This window comes from Mustelus asterias, unplaced genomic scaffold, assembly GCF_964213995.1.
Source record: "Mustelus asterias unplaced genomic scaffold, sMusAst1.hap1.1 HAP1_SCAFFOLD_134, whole genome shotgun sequence".
Classification (NCBI taxonomy): Eukaryota; Metazoa; Chordata; class Chondrichthyes; order Carcharhiniformes; family Triakidae; genus Mustelus; species Mustelus asterias.
In genome coordinates, this window is record NW_027590165.1 from 48,222 (window position 1) to 60,877 (window position 12,656).

The 12,656-nt window shown below is 48.5% G+C and overlaps 1 protein-coding gene across 1 annotated transcript in view; it reads right to left on the bottom strand.

Annotated features, from left to right (window-relative positions):
• Window positions 1-12,656, bottom strand: part of LOC144484918 (EEF1A lysine methyltransferase 3-like) — a 31,790-nt gene that overhangs the window by 2,388 nt on the left and 16,746 nt on the right. The window contains exon 4 of the mRNA XM_078203278.1: window positions 4,083-4,194. Coding sequence (XP_078059404.1) covers window positions 4,083-4,194 — 112 coding nt within the window. The remainder of the gene's footprint in view (window positions 1-4,082; window positions 4,195-12,656) is intronic.

Consider the following 12,656-nt stretch of genomic DNA (forward strand, 5'->3'; position numbering starts at 1 on the left):
TAAGGAGGTGTGGGATAGAGGAAAAGTTGGCCGATTGGATAGGTAACTGGCTATCTGATCGAAGTAAGAAGTCTCACAACACCAGGTTAAAGTCCAATAGGTTTATTTGGTAGCAAATACCATAAGCTTTCGGAGCACTGCTCCTTCGTTAGATGGAGTGGATATCTGCTCTCAAACAGTGCACAGACACAGAAATCAAGTTACAGAATACTAATTAGAATGCAAATCTCTAAAGCCAGCCAGGTCTTAAAGGTACAGACAATGTGGGTGGAGGGAGCATTCAACACAGGTTAAAGAGATGTGTATTGTCTCCAGACAGAACAGCTAGTGAGATTCTACAAGCCCAGGAGGCAAGCTATGGGGGTTACTGATAATGTGACATAAATCCAACATCCCGGTTTAGACCGTCCTCATGTGTGCGGAACTTGGCTATCAGTTTCTGCTCAGCGACTCTGCGCTGTCGTGTGTCGTGAAGGCCGCCTTGGAGAACGCTTACCTGAAGATCCAAGGCTGAGTGCCCGTGACCGCTGAAGTGCTCCCCCACAGGAAGAGAACAGTCTTGCCTGGTGATTGTCGAGCGGTGTTCATTCATCCGTTGTCGTAGCGTCTGCATGGTTTCCCCAATGTACCATGCCTCGGGACATCCTTCCCTGCAGCATATCAGTTAGACAACGTTGGCCAAGTTGAAGAGTAGGTGCCGTGTACCTGGTAGATGGTGTTCTCATGTGAGATGATGGTTTCCGTGTCGATGATCCGGCACACCTTGCAGAGGTTGCTGTGGCAAGGTTGTGTGGTGTCGTGGTCACTGTTCTCCTGAAGGCTGGGTAGTTTGCTGCGGACAATGGTCTGTTTGAGGTTGTGCGGTTGTTTGAAGGCAAGAAGTGGGGGTGTGGGGATGGCCTAAGCGAGATGTTCATCTTCATCAATGACATGTTGAAGGTTCGACACCGCTCGACAATCACCAGGCAAGACTGTTCTCTTCCTGTGGGGGAGCACTTCAGCAGTCATGGGCATTCAGCCTTGGATCTTCAGGTAAGCGTTCTCCAAGGCGGCCTTCACGACACACGACAGCGCAGAGTCGCTGAGCAGAAACTGAGGACGGCCTAAACCGGGATGTTGGATTTATGTCACATTATCTGTAACCCCCACAGCTTGCCTCCTGGGCTTGTAGAATCTCACTGGCTGTTCTGTCTGGAGACAATACACATCTTCACAGCTTCACAGCTCCAGGGTCCCGGGTTCGATTCCCGGCTTGGGTCACTGTCTGTGTGGAGTTTGCACATTCTCCTCGTGTCTGCGTGGGTTTCCTCTGGGTGCTCCGGTTTCCTCCCACAGTCCAAAGATGTGTGGGTTAGGTTGATTGGCCAGTTTAAAAATTGCCCCTTAGAGTCCCGAGATGCGTAGGTTAGAGGGATTAGCGGGTAAATATGTGGGGGTAGGGCCTGGGTGGGATTGTGGTCAGTGCAGACTCGATGGGCCGAATGGCCTCCTTCTGCACTGTAGGGTTTCTATGATCTTTCTATGATCTCTTTAACCTGGGTTGAATGCTCCCTCCACCCACATTGTCTGTACCTTTAAGACCTGGCTGGCTGTAGAGATTCGTATTCTGTAACTTGATTTCTGTGTCTGTGTCCTGTTTGAGAGCAGATATCCACTCCATCTGACGAAGGAGCAGTGCTCCGAAAGCTTATGGTATTTTGCTAAAGCATCTGCTTTAAGCTGGCTGTGTCGATCTAAAACCTTTTCTCACCGAAAACACCGATTATTCATGCCCTGGATTTTTCTGGTGTTCACTTTTCTGCTACCCCTCTCCATATCCCTCCTCCTCATCGTCTGCCATATTCCTGTAGCCGGCTTGTGCCTGTACGATCTCTCCATCCTGTGGACAGTGTCTGTGCTATCGTCTGTTTTATCACTGATTGACCTATTTGTGGCATAAAAGCTGTGGGTATAGAATGTTTCCCCAAGAATTTTTTAAGGCCTCTAACTTTTGATCATATAAAGGTATCTTTGTCTGCAAATTTAACTCCTGTTAAAACCAGGAGCCTATCCAGATTGGTCACTTTAGCACAGTCCAGTAACTTAAATGCCAACAGGGACTGTGGAATTTCCAGCCAGTGTTTTTGTAGCCTTATATATAGTCTGTTAGATTCCATCACATATTCTTCAATAGAAATATCCTCCGATTTCCGAAAAGTATCAAAATCTGACCAGGCTTCACACGCAGTTAATCAGTCATCCTGAGAAATCTTATCCATAAATTATCCAGAGCTTCCTCCGAGTCCAAATGTTCCGACTCCCATTCAGAAAATACTTTGACTAACTTTACTTCTTTGTGGTAAAGAAAGAGCCAAGGCCGTTCCTTGCTTTCTTTTACTCAAAGCGGTGACCGTCGTCCACATGAAGACTTTGCTTCTCCATTGGTCATAAGGTTCAGTTTCTGAAAATAATGGTGGATAGTCATATCCTGACACTTTCACTCTGGGTTCAGCCATTTTGTTGTCATCTACTCACTCCGCAGTGGATTAGAATTCTTCTCCCTTTTTTTTCTTTGAAAGAGTCGTAACTTGCAGCCCTTGGAACCAACAACCATCCTCTGCTACCACTGTTTGAGCCTCTAAGGTTGCAGTTTAGTAAAGGAGACGCAAGTTCTGCTTCTTCATAAACTACCTTTATTTCTTTGATCCAACTCCACATCCAATTCTCCATCGACCCCAAGTGCCGCCTGAAGCCCCTTTATATATCACTGGATAATTGACATCAAATTAGGACTTAACAGGAAAGTCTGTTAACCCATTCCTAACATATAATGTGGGAAAATTTGAGGTTGTCCTCTTTGGTGGGAAGAATGCAAGTGAAGAATGTTATTTAAATGGAGAGAGGCTGCAGAATTCTGTAGTACAGAAGGATCTGGGTGTCCTTGCACATGAATCACAAGAAAGTTAGCATGCAGGTACAGCAAGTTATTAGGAAGGCAAATGGAATGTCCATTGCAAGGGAAAAGAGCATAACAGAATGGGTGTGTTGCTCTAAATGTACAAGACATTGGTGGGACCATCCCTAGAGTTCTGTGTACAATGCTGGTCTCCTCACAGAGGGATATATTTACAGCAAAGATTCACTAGGCTTTTTCTGGGATGAAGGGGTTGTCCTTTGAGGAAAGGTTGAGCAGGTTGGGTCTGCACCCATTGGAATTTTGAAGAAAGAGGAATGAACTTATTAAAACATATGATTCCAAGTGAGCTTGTCTGAGGATGTTTCCCCTCTTGGGTGAATTTAAAACCTCCCATTTAAGACAGATGTAAGGTCTAATCTCTTTCTCTTACAGGGTTATCGATCTTAGGAATTTTCTCGCCCAGAGAGCAGTGGGGCTGGATCATTGAATATATTCAAGGCTGAGTCAGACAGATTTTTGTTCGACAGAGGAGGGTTTAAGAGGACATGGGAGAAAGACAAGAAAGTGGCCTCACTTGGTCAGACATGATCTTGGTAAATGGCTGAGCAGAGTCAAGAAGCTGAATCACTCTATTTCTTATGATCTTGTACATTCCCTGGATATTTATATTTTTCCCACTTCTCTTGATGTTTATTGCAAGGTGACTGGAATTTAAGAGTGTGGGTATTTTGCTAAAAATGCATGATTGAGGGGCCAAATGGCCAACTCCTGTTTTTAATCCATTTGCTTGTGTTATTGATTAGATTCAAAAGATTCAAGCTCTTTTTAAAATATTACACTGAATGTGCCAGAATTAATTCTTGGCTCAAAAGGCAAAGATGTTTTTCTTTAATGTATTGATGTTCAGATTTACAAGAATACCAATTGGAAAGGGAACAACAATTTATACTTCATGAGGGGAGTGTCCCAACCAATCAGCTCTCTCTTCACATGCAGTATTAATTGTTGTTCTCCTACCCTTGCACTTTTGCCGTGATGAGTGCAAGATGAAAAGCTTCGACAACTTGTCTCTTTTTAATTTCAGAAATACTCAGCCCAAGGTCTTGTCATTGTGCATAGTGACCGTACCACATTTTACTCTCCTCACACCTACAGAGTGTTGTCTCTTGACGTTTTCTTCACTTACCCAGCAGGATGGCAAGAATCCCCACCAGCCCAGTTCCTGCCCCCAATTCAATCACCTTCTTCCCAGTAAAATCCATCTGTTCCTGTTCAAAGTAGCGGCAGAGAACTTTGGCCTGAAAGAAAAAGTTGAATTAACATTGGAATTAATTAGTTCACCTGAAACATTTAATGACATTTCTGAAAGTCAGGACCCACTGCAAGAGAGGGTGCTCATCCAGTGTGTAAGATATTGAGGGGTATTGATAGAGTGGATTCTCAGAGGCTTTTACCCAGGGCTGAAATGGTTGTCACGAGAGGCCACAGGTTTAGCGTGCTGGGGAGTAGGTACAGAGGAGATGTTAGGGGTAAGTTTTTCACTCAGAGGGTGGTGGGTGCGTGGAATCGGCTGCCGGTAGTGGTGGTGGAAGCGGATTCGATTGAGTCTTTTAAGAGACTTTTGGATAGATTCATGAAGGTTAGTAAGATAGAGGGTTATAGATGAGCCTAGAAGGTAAGGAAATTGTTCGGCGCAATTTGTGGGCCGAAGGGCCTGTTTGTGCTGCAGCTTTTCTATGTTCTATGTTCTAAATAGTTTCACAGGGAACAGAAACACAACATCTTAAACACCATACAGCCATCGAAGCATTGTAGATGGAAGGGTATTGTGATGCCTTTAATCAGGCAATTGAGGTTGGCCTGCTTGCGTATGAAGTCCCTGATTGAAACCAAGGACAATGCCCTGGAAAACTAGAACCAACAATGAACCTTTCCTAAATAGAAGGTAGTAATTGTAGGTTATTGATAAATGGATGGTGTTAGCCATTGGTGATGCATCTTTCATATTTATTCTTTGAATATTTGTAATTGTTTTGTAATAACGTATTTGTAATAAACAAAAGGAATCCCTGACTGAAACAGAGTCCTGGCCGGTGAACTGGCAGGAGCTGGAGGCCAAAGTCTCCGCTCGCCTGAGTCACTGGACAGGACTGCTCCGAGTGCTGTCCTACAGGGCGCGAGTTCGCATCATAAACCAGCTGGTCGCCTCCATGTTGTGATACCAGCTGGTCCCTTTGACCCCTCCCCCTGGCTTTGTCACAAACATCCAGAGAACCCTCCTGCGGTTCTTCTGGGACAACCGACTGCACTGGGTCCCTGCCGAGGTTCTGCATCTCCCGCTTGCGGAGGGCGGTCAGGGTCTGGTGTGCCTTCGCACACAGGTAGCGACCTTCCGCCTCCAGACCCTGCAGAGGTACCTTTACGTCGAGCCTCCTCCACGATGGTGTGCCCTGGCGACGGATTTCTCCCGCCTGTTGCACGGCCTGAATTATGACGTGCAGCTGCTGCATATAAATCTGGGGCACCTTCCGACCTCGCGGGAGTTGCCCGTCTTTTACCAGAACCTCCTCACGGTCTGGAACACGGTCGCCTCGCGACGCAGCGTCAGGAGTAGCGGCTCTCGTGCGAGAGCCACTGCTCAGGAATCCGCACCTCCAGCCGTATAACTTCAGGTGGCTGGCGGAGAGGAGGCTGTGGCCGCCGGGGTGACCAGAATCGGGGACGTGCTGGATGGCGGAGGAGCGGGCTGGATGAGTCCCCGCGTGCTGGCTGAGCGCGCGGAGGTGGCCGTCCGGCACGCGGCCAAAGCCATCCTAGACCTCAGGATGATTGTGTTCAGACCTGAGGGCACACGCAGTCTCGAGGCGGCACAGGCGTGCGGTGGGATCCCGCCCGAGCGTTCCCCTGCTCGGATGGAATTTTACATTGGCCCCAAACCTCGACCCCCCCCCTCCCGGGTCAGGTACCCCCACAGCATGAGCCACCTCATGGAAATGCCCCCAGTCCCCTTTTCTACCGCTCGGAGGCGTTTCCTGTACGGGCTGCTGCTGCACACCTTCCACTGCCGCGTCCTCGCCTGTCGCCCGGATACACCTTGGCGGCCTTGTTGCCACCGGGTGGCAGAGGTCCCCAGTGGAAGTCTCTCTACGGAGAGATCTCCCCCCCACTATCTTGGGGACCTGGGGTGGAGGGTGCTGCACGCAGCAGTGCCGTACAACCGTAGGTTGTACCGGTTCACGGGGTCCCAAGTGTGCCCCTTTTTGCAACCTTGTGGAGTCCGTGGACCATGTCTACGCTCTGTGTTGTCGGCTGTACAACCTTTTCAGTTTTCTAAAACACCTTCTTTTGATGTTTTGTTTGCACTTCAGCCCCACGCTCCTGATCTACGGGCACCCGGTGCGGAGAGGTGCGGGGAAGGAAGAGGAGCTCCTCGTGGACCTGTTCCTGGGCCTGGCGAGGCATTCCATCTCCCGGTCCAGGCAGCGGGCGATCCAGGGGGACATCCAACCCGACTGTCTGCCGCTCTACCGCGGCTATATGTTCATGTCCGGGTGTCCCTGGAGAGGGAGCATATGGTGTTCCGAGGGCACCACTGATGCCTTCCGTGCCCGCTGGGCACCGCAGGGACTGGGGTGTATTATTGACCCCCTTAATCACATCTTCATTTAAACATAGAACATAGAAAGTCACAGCACAAACAGGCCCTTCGGCCCACAAGTTGCGCCGATCACATCCCCACCTCTAGGCCTATCTATAGCCCTCAATCCCATTAAATCCCATGTACTCATCCAGAAGTCTCTTAAAAGACCCCAACGAGTTTGCCTCCACCACCACCGACGTCAGCCGATTCCACTCACCCACCACCCTCTGAGTGAAAAACTTACCCCTGACATCCCCCCTGTACCTACCCCCCAGCACCTTAAACCTGTGTCCTCTCGTAGCAACCATTTCAGCCCTTGGAAATAGCCTCTGAGAGTCCACCCTATCCAGACCCCTCAACATCTTGTAAACCTCTATCAGGTCACCTCTCATCCTTCGTCTCTCCAGGGAGAAGAGACCAAGCTCCCTCAACCTATCCTCATAAGGCATGCCCCCCAATCCAGGCAACATCCTTGTAAATCTCCTCTGCACCCTTTCAATGGCTTCAACATCTTTCCTGTAATGAGGTGACCAGAACTGCGCGCAGTACTCCAAGTGGGGTCTAACCAGGGTCCTATAAAGCTGCAGCATTATCTCCCGACTCCTAAACTCAATCCCTCGATTAATGAAGGCTAGTACGCCATACGCCTTCTTGACCGCATCCTCCACCTGCGAGGCCGATTTAAGAGTCCTATGGACCCGGACCCCAAGGTCCTTCTGATCCTCTACACTGCTAAGAATGGTACCCTTCATTTTATACTGCTGCTCCATCCCATTGGATCTGCCAAAATGGATCACTACACACTTATGTTTGAAGTTCAAACTTGATGTTTGAAGTTTCCTTTCTGCTTTGCCTTTTGTTTCCGGCGGTTCCCCTCCTTTTAGGGAGCTGCCCTTTTTCAGTTGTCCCTGAGTTAATTCGATTTTGTTTATTTGGTTGGACAACAAAAGATGTCCCTGATTGAAAGCTCATTGATGGCCCAGTCGGAGAGCCCCGTGTCCTGTATTTAAACAGGAGCGTCAGTCTCTCTGCACTCCTGATGTAGGCAGCACACACTGAGCACTCAGTGGAGTATGGTAGGATCTTGTAAATAATGGAATTGGGCGGTTGATGGAGGAGAACCGGTGGATGCGGTGTTTTTGGATTTCCAAAAGGCGTTTGATAAGGTGCCCCATAAAAGGCTGCTGAAGAAGATTAGGGCACATGGAGTTGGGGGTAGTGTGTTAAAGTGGATTGGGGACTGGCTATCCGACAGGAAGCAAAGAGTCGGAATAAATGGGTGTTTTTCCGGTTGGAGGAAGGTAACTAGTGGCGTGCCGCAGGGATCGGTACTCGGGCCGCAACTGTTTACCATTTATATAGATGATCTGGAGGAGGGGACGGAGTGTAGGGTAACAAAGTTTGCAGACGACACAAAGATAAGTGGAAAAGTGAATCGTGTGGAGGACGGAGAAGATCTGCAGAGAGATTTGGACAGGCTGAGTGAGTGGGCGAGGATATGGCAAATGGAGTATAACGTTGATAAATGCGAGGTTATACACTTTGGAGGAAATAATAACAAATGGGATTACTATCTCAATGGAAACAAATTAAAACATGCTACCGTGCAAAGGGACCTGGGGGTCCTTGTGCATGAGACGCAAAAGCCCAGTCTGCAGGTACAACAGGTGATCAAGAAGGCAAATGGGATGTTGGCCTATATTGCGAGGGGGATGGAATATAAAAGCAGGGATGTCTTGATGCACCTGTACAGGGCATTGGTGAGGCCGCAGCTGGAATACTGTGTCAACCATAGAATAGCCACAGAATGAAGGAGGACATTCAGCCCATTCAGCTGGTGTCGACTCTCTGCTAGAGCAATCGAGCCAGTCCCACTGCTCCACCTTGTTCTTGGAGCCCTGCAAATCTTTTCCCATCAGCTTCCCATCCCATTTCCTCCGGAAAAACAGCGAGGAGCAGAGGGGAAAGAGGGACTTGGGGAATGGAAGGTTTCATCTGATGTTCTTGTTGGCAGGTGCTCTGTGGCGGATAAAGCTGGCAGCCTCCTCCAGAAAGCAGCACAGAGTGAATGGAAGGGGCAGAATGTAAGTGAGATGAGACACGAGAGAGAGAGAGAGAGAGGGCTGAAAGCTTTCTGTTTGTCAGCAAAAAGCACAATGGTGGCCCTGTGTCCTTCAGGGAGCGGCCCAGGCCTCGCTCAAAGCCTGCCCTGTCCTCACACTCACTGGGAGACGGCCATTTCTAACATGTTGCCCATGTTTCTGAGCTGACACTGCGACAAACACAACAACAGCAGCCACTATCCGGACAAGTCCTCACGGAGAATGAAATGTCCAAAGCCACTTCAAAGGAAGATTGCGCGGCAGGATTTGTCCCCGAGCTGTGGAGGGAGAGATTTGGATGGATGACCAGAAGCTGGGTCAGTGAGGTTGTGTTTTAGCAATGGAGGTCGAGAGAACAGAAAAGGCCCTTCGGCCCATTGCATCTGTGCCGGTCAAAGACAAATCACCCAACTTGGCTCACGGCCTGGTAAGCCTTGGCATTGCAAATGCATAGCTAAGCACTTCTTAAACGTTCTGAGGGTCTCTGCCTCCACCACCCTTTCAGGCAGAGAGTTCCAGACTCCCACCACCCTCTGGGTGAAAAAGGTTTTCCTCACATCCCCTGTAAACCTCCTGCCCCTTACCCTAAATCTATACCCCCTGGTCATTGATCCCACCACCAAGGGGAAAGCTTTCTCCCCGTCTACTCTATCGATGTCCCTCATAATCTGATCCATCTCCATCATGTTCCCCCTCAGCCTCCTCTGCTCCACGGAAAACAACCCCAGGGTGGAATCTTATCACCGTTCAGGCCGGCAGGATTTTCCCATCCCACTGCAGTGAAAGGAGATTTGGCTGCTCACCAGATTCTCCGACCTCGCTGAGCGGGAGTGTGGCGTGAACAGGTGGTAAGATCACACCGTCAGTCTATAAAACCTCTCTTCAGTTCGAGTGGCGGCACGGTAGCACAGTGGTTAGCGCTGCTGCCTCACAGCGCCAGGGACCCGGGTTCAATTCCGGCCTCGGGTTACTGTCTGTGTGGAGTTTGCACATTCTCCCCGTGTCTGCGTGGGTTTCCTTCGGGTGCATTGTCCATGCAAAATTGCCCTGAGGGTCCCACGATGTATAGGTTAGGGGGATTAGCGGGAACATACGTGGGGTTACGGGGTAAGCCTTGGTAAGAGTCCGTGCAGATTTGATGGGTCGAATGGCCTCATTCTGGACTGTCGGGATTCTATGATTCTATGAACTAAAACTCTCCAGGCCAGGCAACATCCTGGTGAATCTCCTCTGCACCTTTTCCAGTGCTATCACATCCCTCCTATCCTGTGCATTCCACAACTGCACAATTTTTCGATGAGGGGCGGCACAGTGGTTAGCGCTGCTGCCTCACAGCGCCAGGGACCCAGGTTTGATTCCTGGCTTGGGTCACTGTCAGTGTGGAGTTTGTACATTCTCCCCGTGTCTGCGTGGGTTTCCACCGGGTGCTGCGGTTTCCTCCCACAGTTTGAAAGACGCGCTGGTTAGGTGTATCAGCCATGCTAAATTCTCCCCAAGTTGCCCAAACAGGCGCCAGAGCATGGCGACTACGGATTTTCCACAGTAACTTCATTGCAGTGTTAATGTAACCCTACTTGTGACACTAATAAACAAACTTTTAAACCTGATACTCGATTCCCCCATGTTGGCCTTGTTCTGTGATCATTAATGCGGATGTTTAGATTATTCAATAGTTCTTTAAGGACAGCAGACACAGTGAAAAAAAAACATGCGGCTCTTTACACAACAGATATATTTCAAGGGGATACTGCAGCCAGCTGTATCTGAGTGGCAGTAATCTTCCCTCAGAATCAGACAGATTGTGGGTTCAGCTCAGAGCCTCAAATACTAGGCCCTTAGCATCGATCAGAGACTCCGAACACAGCATGATGGGAGAGCGGACAAAGGAAACTGGTGTTGAATTTGTGAGCCTTGTTTTGTGGAAAGTTTTAGTGTTTGGTCAGAATGTTAATTTTTGAGCGGACCTACCATACATTAAGCTGATCTTTCTCTACACCCTATCGGTAACTGCAACACTATATTCTGCACCCTCTCCTCTCCTTCTCCCGAATGTGGGGGTAGGGCCTGGGTGGGATTGTGGTCGGTGCAGACTCGATGGGCCGAATGGCCTCCTTCTGCCCTGTAGGGTTTCTATGATTTCTATGATTTCTATGAACTCGATGAACAGTATGTTTTGTCTGTGGAGCGTGCAAGAAACAACACTTTTCACCGTGTCCCAATACATGGGATAGGGCGACATGGTGGACAGTGTTTAGCACTGCTGCCTCACAGCACCAGGATTCAATTCTCGGTTGGGAGTTGAACCATAGAACCATAGAAAATTACAGCTCAGAAACAAGCCTTTTGGCCCTTCTTGTCTGTGCCGAACCATTTTATGCCTAGTCCCACTGACCTGCACTTGGACCATATCCCTCCACATGCCTCTCATCCATGAACCCGTCCAAGTTTTTCTTAAATGTTAAAAGTTAAATGTTAAATGTTAAAAACCCTGCATTTACCACTTTATCCGGCAGCTCATTCCACACTCCCACCACTCTCTGCGTGAAGAAGCCCCCCCTAATATTCCCTTTAAACTTTTCTCCTTTCACCCTTAACCCATGTCCTCTGTTTTTTTTCTCCCCGAGCCTCAGCGGAAAAAGCCTGCTTGCATTCACTCTATCTATACCCATCAAAATCTTATACACCTCTATCAAATCTCCCCTCAATCTTCTACGCTCCAGGGAATAAAGTCCCAACCTATTCAATCTCTCTCTGTAACTCAGCTTCTCAAGTCCCGGCAACATCCTTGTGAACCTTCTCTGCACTCTTTCAACCTTATTTACATCTTTCCTGTAACTAGGTGACCAAAACTGTACACAATACTCCAAATTCGGCCTCACCAATGCCTTATATAACCTTACCATAACACTGCAACTTTTATACTCGATACTCCAATTTATAAAGGCCAATGTACCAAAGGTTCTCTTTACGACCCTATCCACCTGTGACGTCATTTTTAGGGAATTCTGTACCTGTATTCCCAGATCCCTCTGTTCAACTGCACTCTTCAGAGTCCTACCATTTACCCTGTACGTTCTTCTTTGGTTTGTCCTTCTAATGTGCAATATCTCACACTTGTCTGCGTTAAATTCCATTTGCCATTTTTTAGCCCATTTTTCTAGTTGGTCCAAATCCCTCTGCAAGTTTTGAAATCCTTCCTCACTGTCCACTACACCTCCAATCTTTGTATCATCAGCAAACTTGCTGATCCAATTTACCACATTATCATCCAGATCATTGATGTAGATGACAAACAACAATGGACCCAACACCGATCCCTGCGGCACACCACTAGTCACAGGCCTCCACTCAGAGAAGCAATCCTCCACAACCACTCTCTGACTTCTTCCATTGAGCCAGTGTCTAATCCAATTTACTACCTCCCCATGTATACCTCGCGACTGAACCTCCCTAACTAACCTCCCATGAGGGACCTTGTCAAAGGCCTTGCTGAAATCCAGGGAGACAACATCCACTGCCTTCCCTTCATCCACTTTCCTGGTAACCTCCTCGAAAAACTCTAATAGATTGGTCAAACATGACCTACCATGCACAAAGCCATGTTGACTCTCCCTAATAAGTCCCTGTCTATCCAAATATTTGTAGATCCTATCCCTTATCACACCTTCCAATAACTTGCCTACCACCGACGTCAAACTTACTGGCCTATAATTTCCCGGATTTCTTTTGGAACCTTTTTGAAACAACGGAACAACATGAGCCACCCTCCAATCATCCGGCACCTCCCCCGTGAATACTGACATTTTAAATATGTCTGCCAGGGCTCCTGCAAGTTCAACACTAGCTTCCCTCAAGGTCCGTGGGAATACCCTGTCTGGTCCTGGGGATTTATCCACTCTGATTTGCCTCAAGACAGCAAGCACCTCCTCCCCTTTAATCTGTAAAGGTTCCATGGCCTCCCTACCTGTTTGCCCTATTTCCGTAGACTCCATGCCCGTTTCCTCAGTAAATACGGATG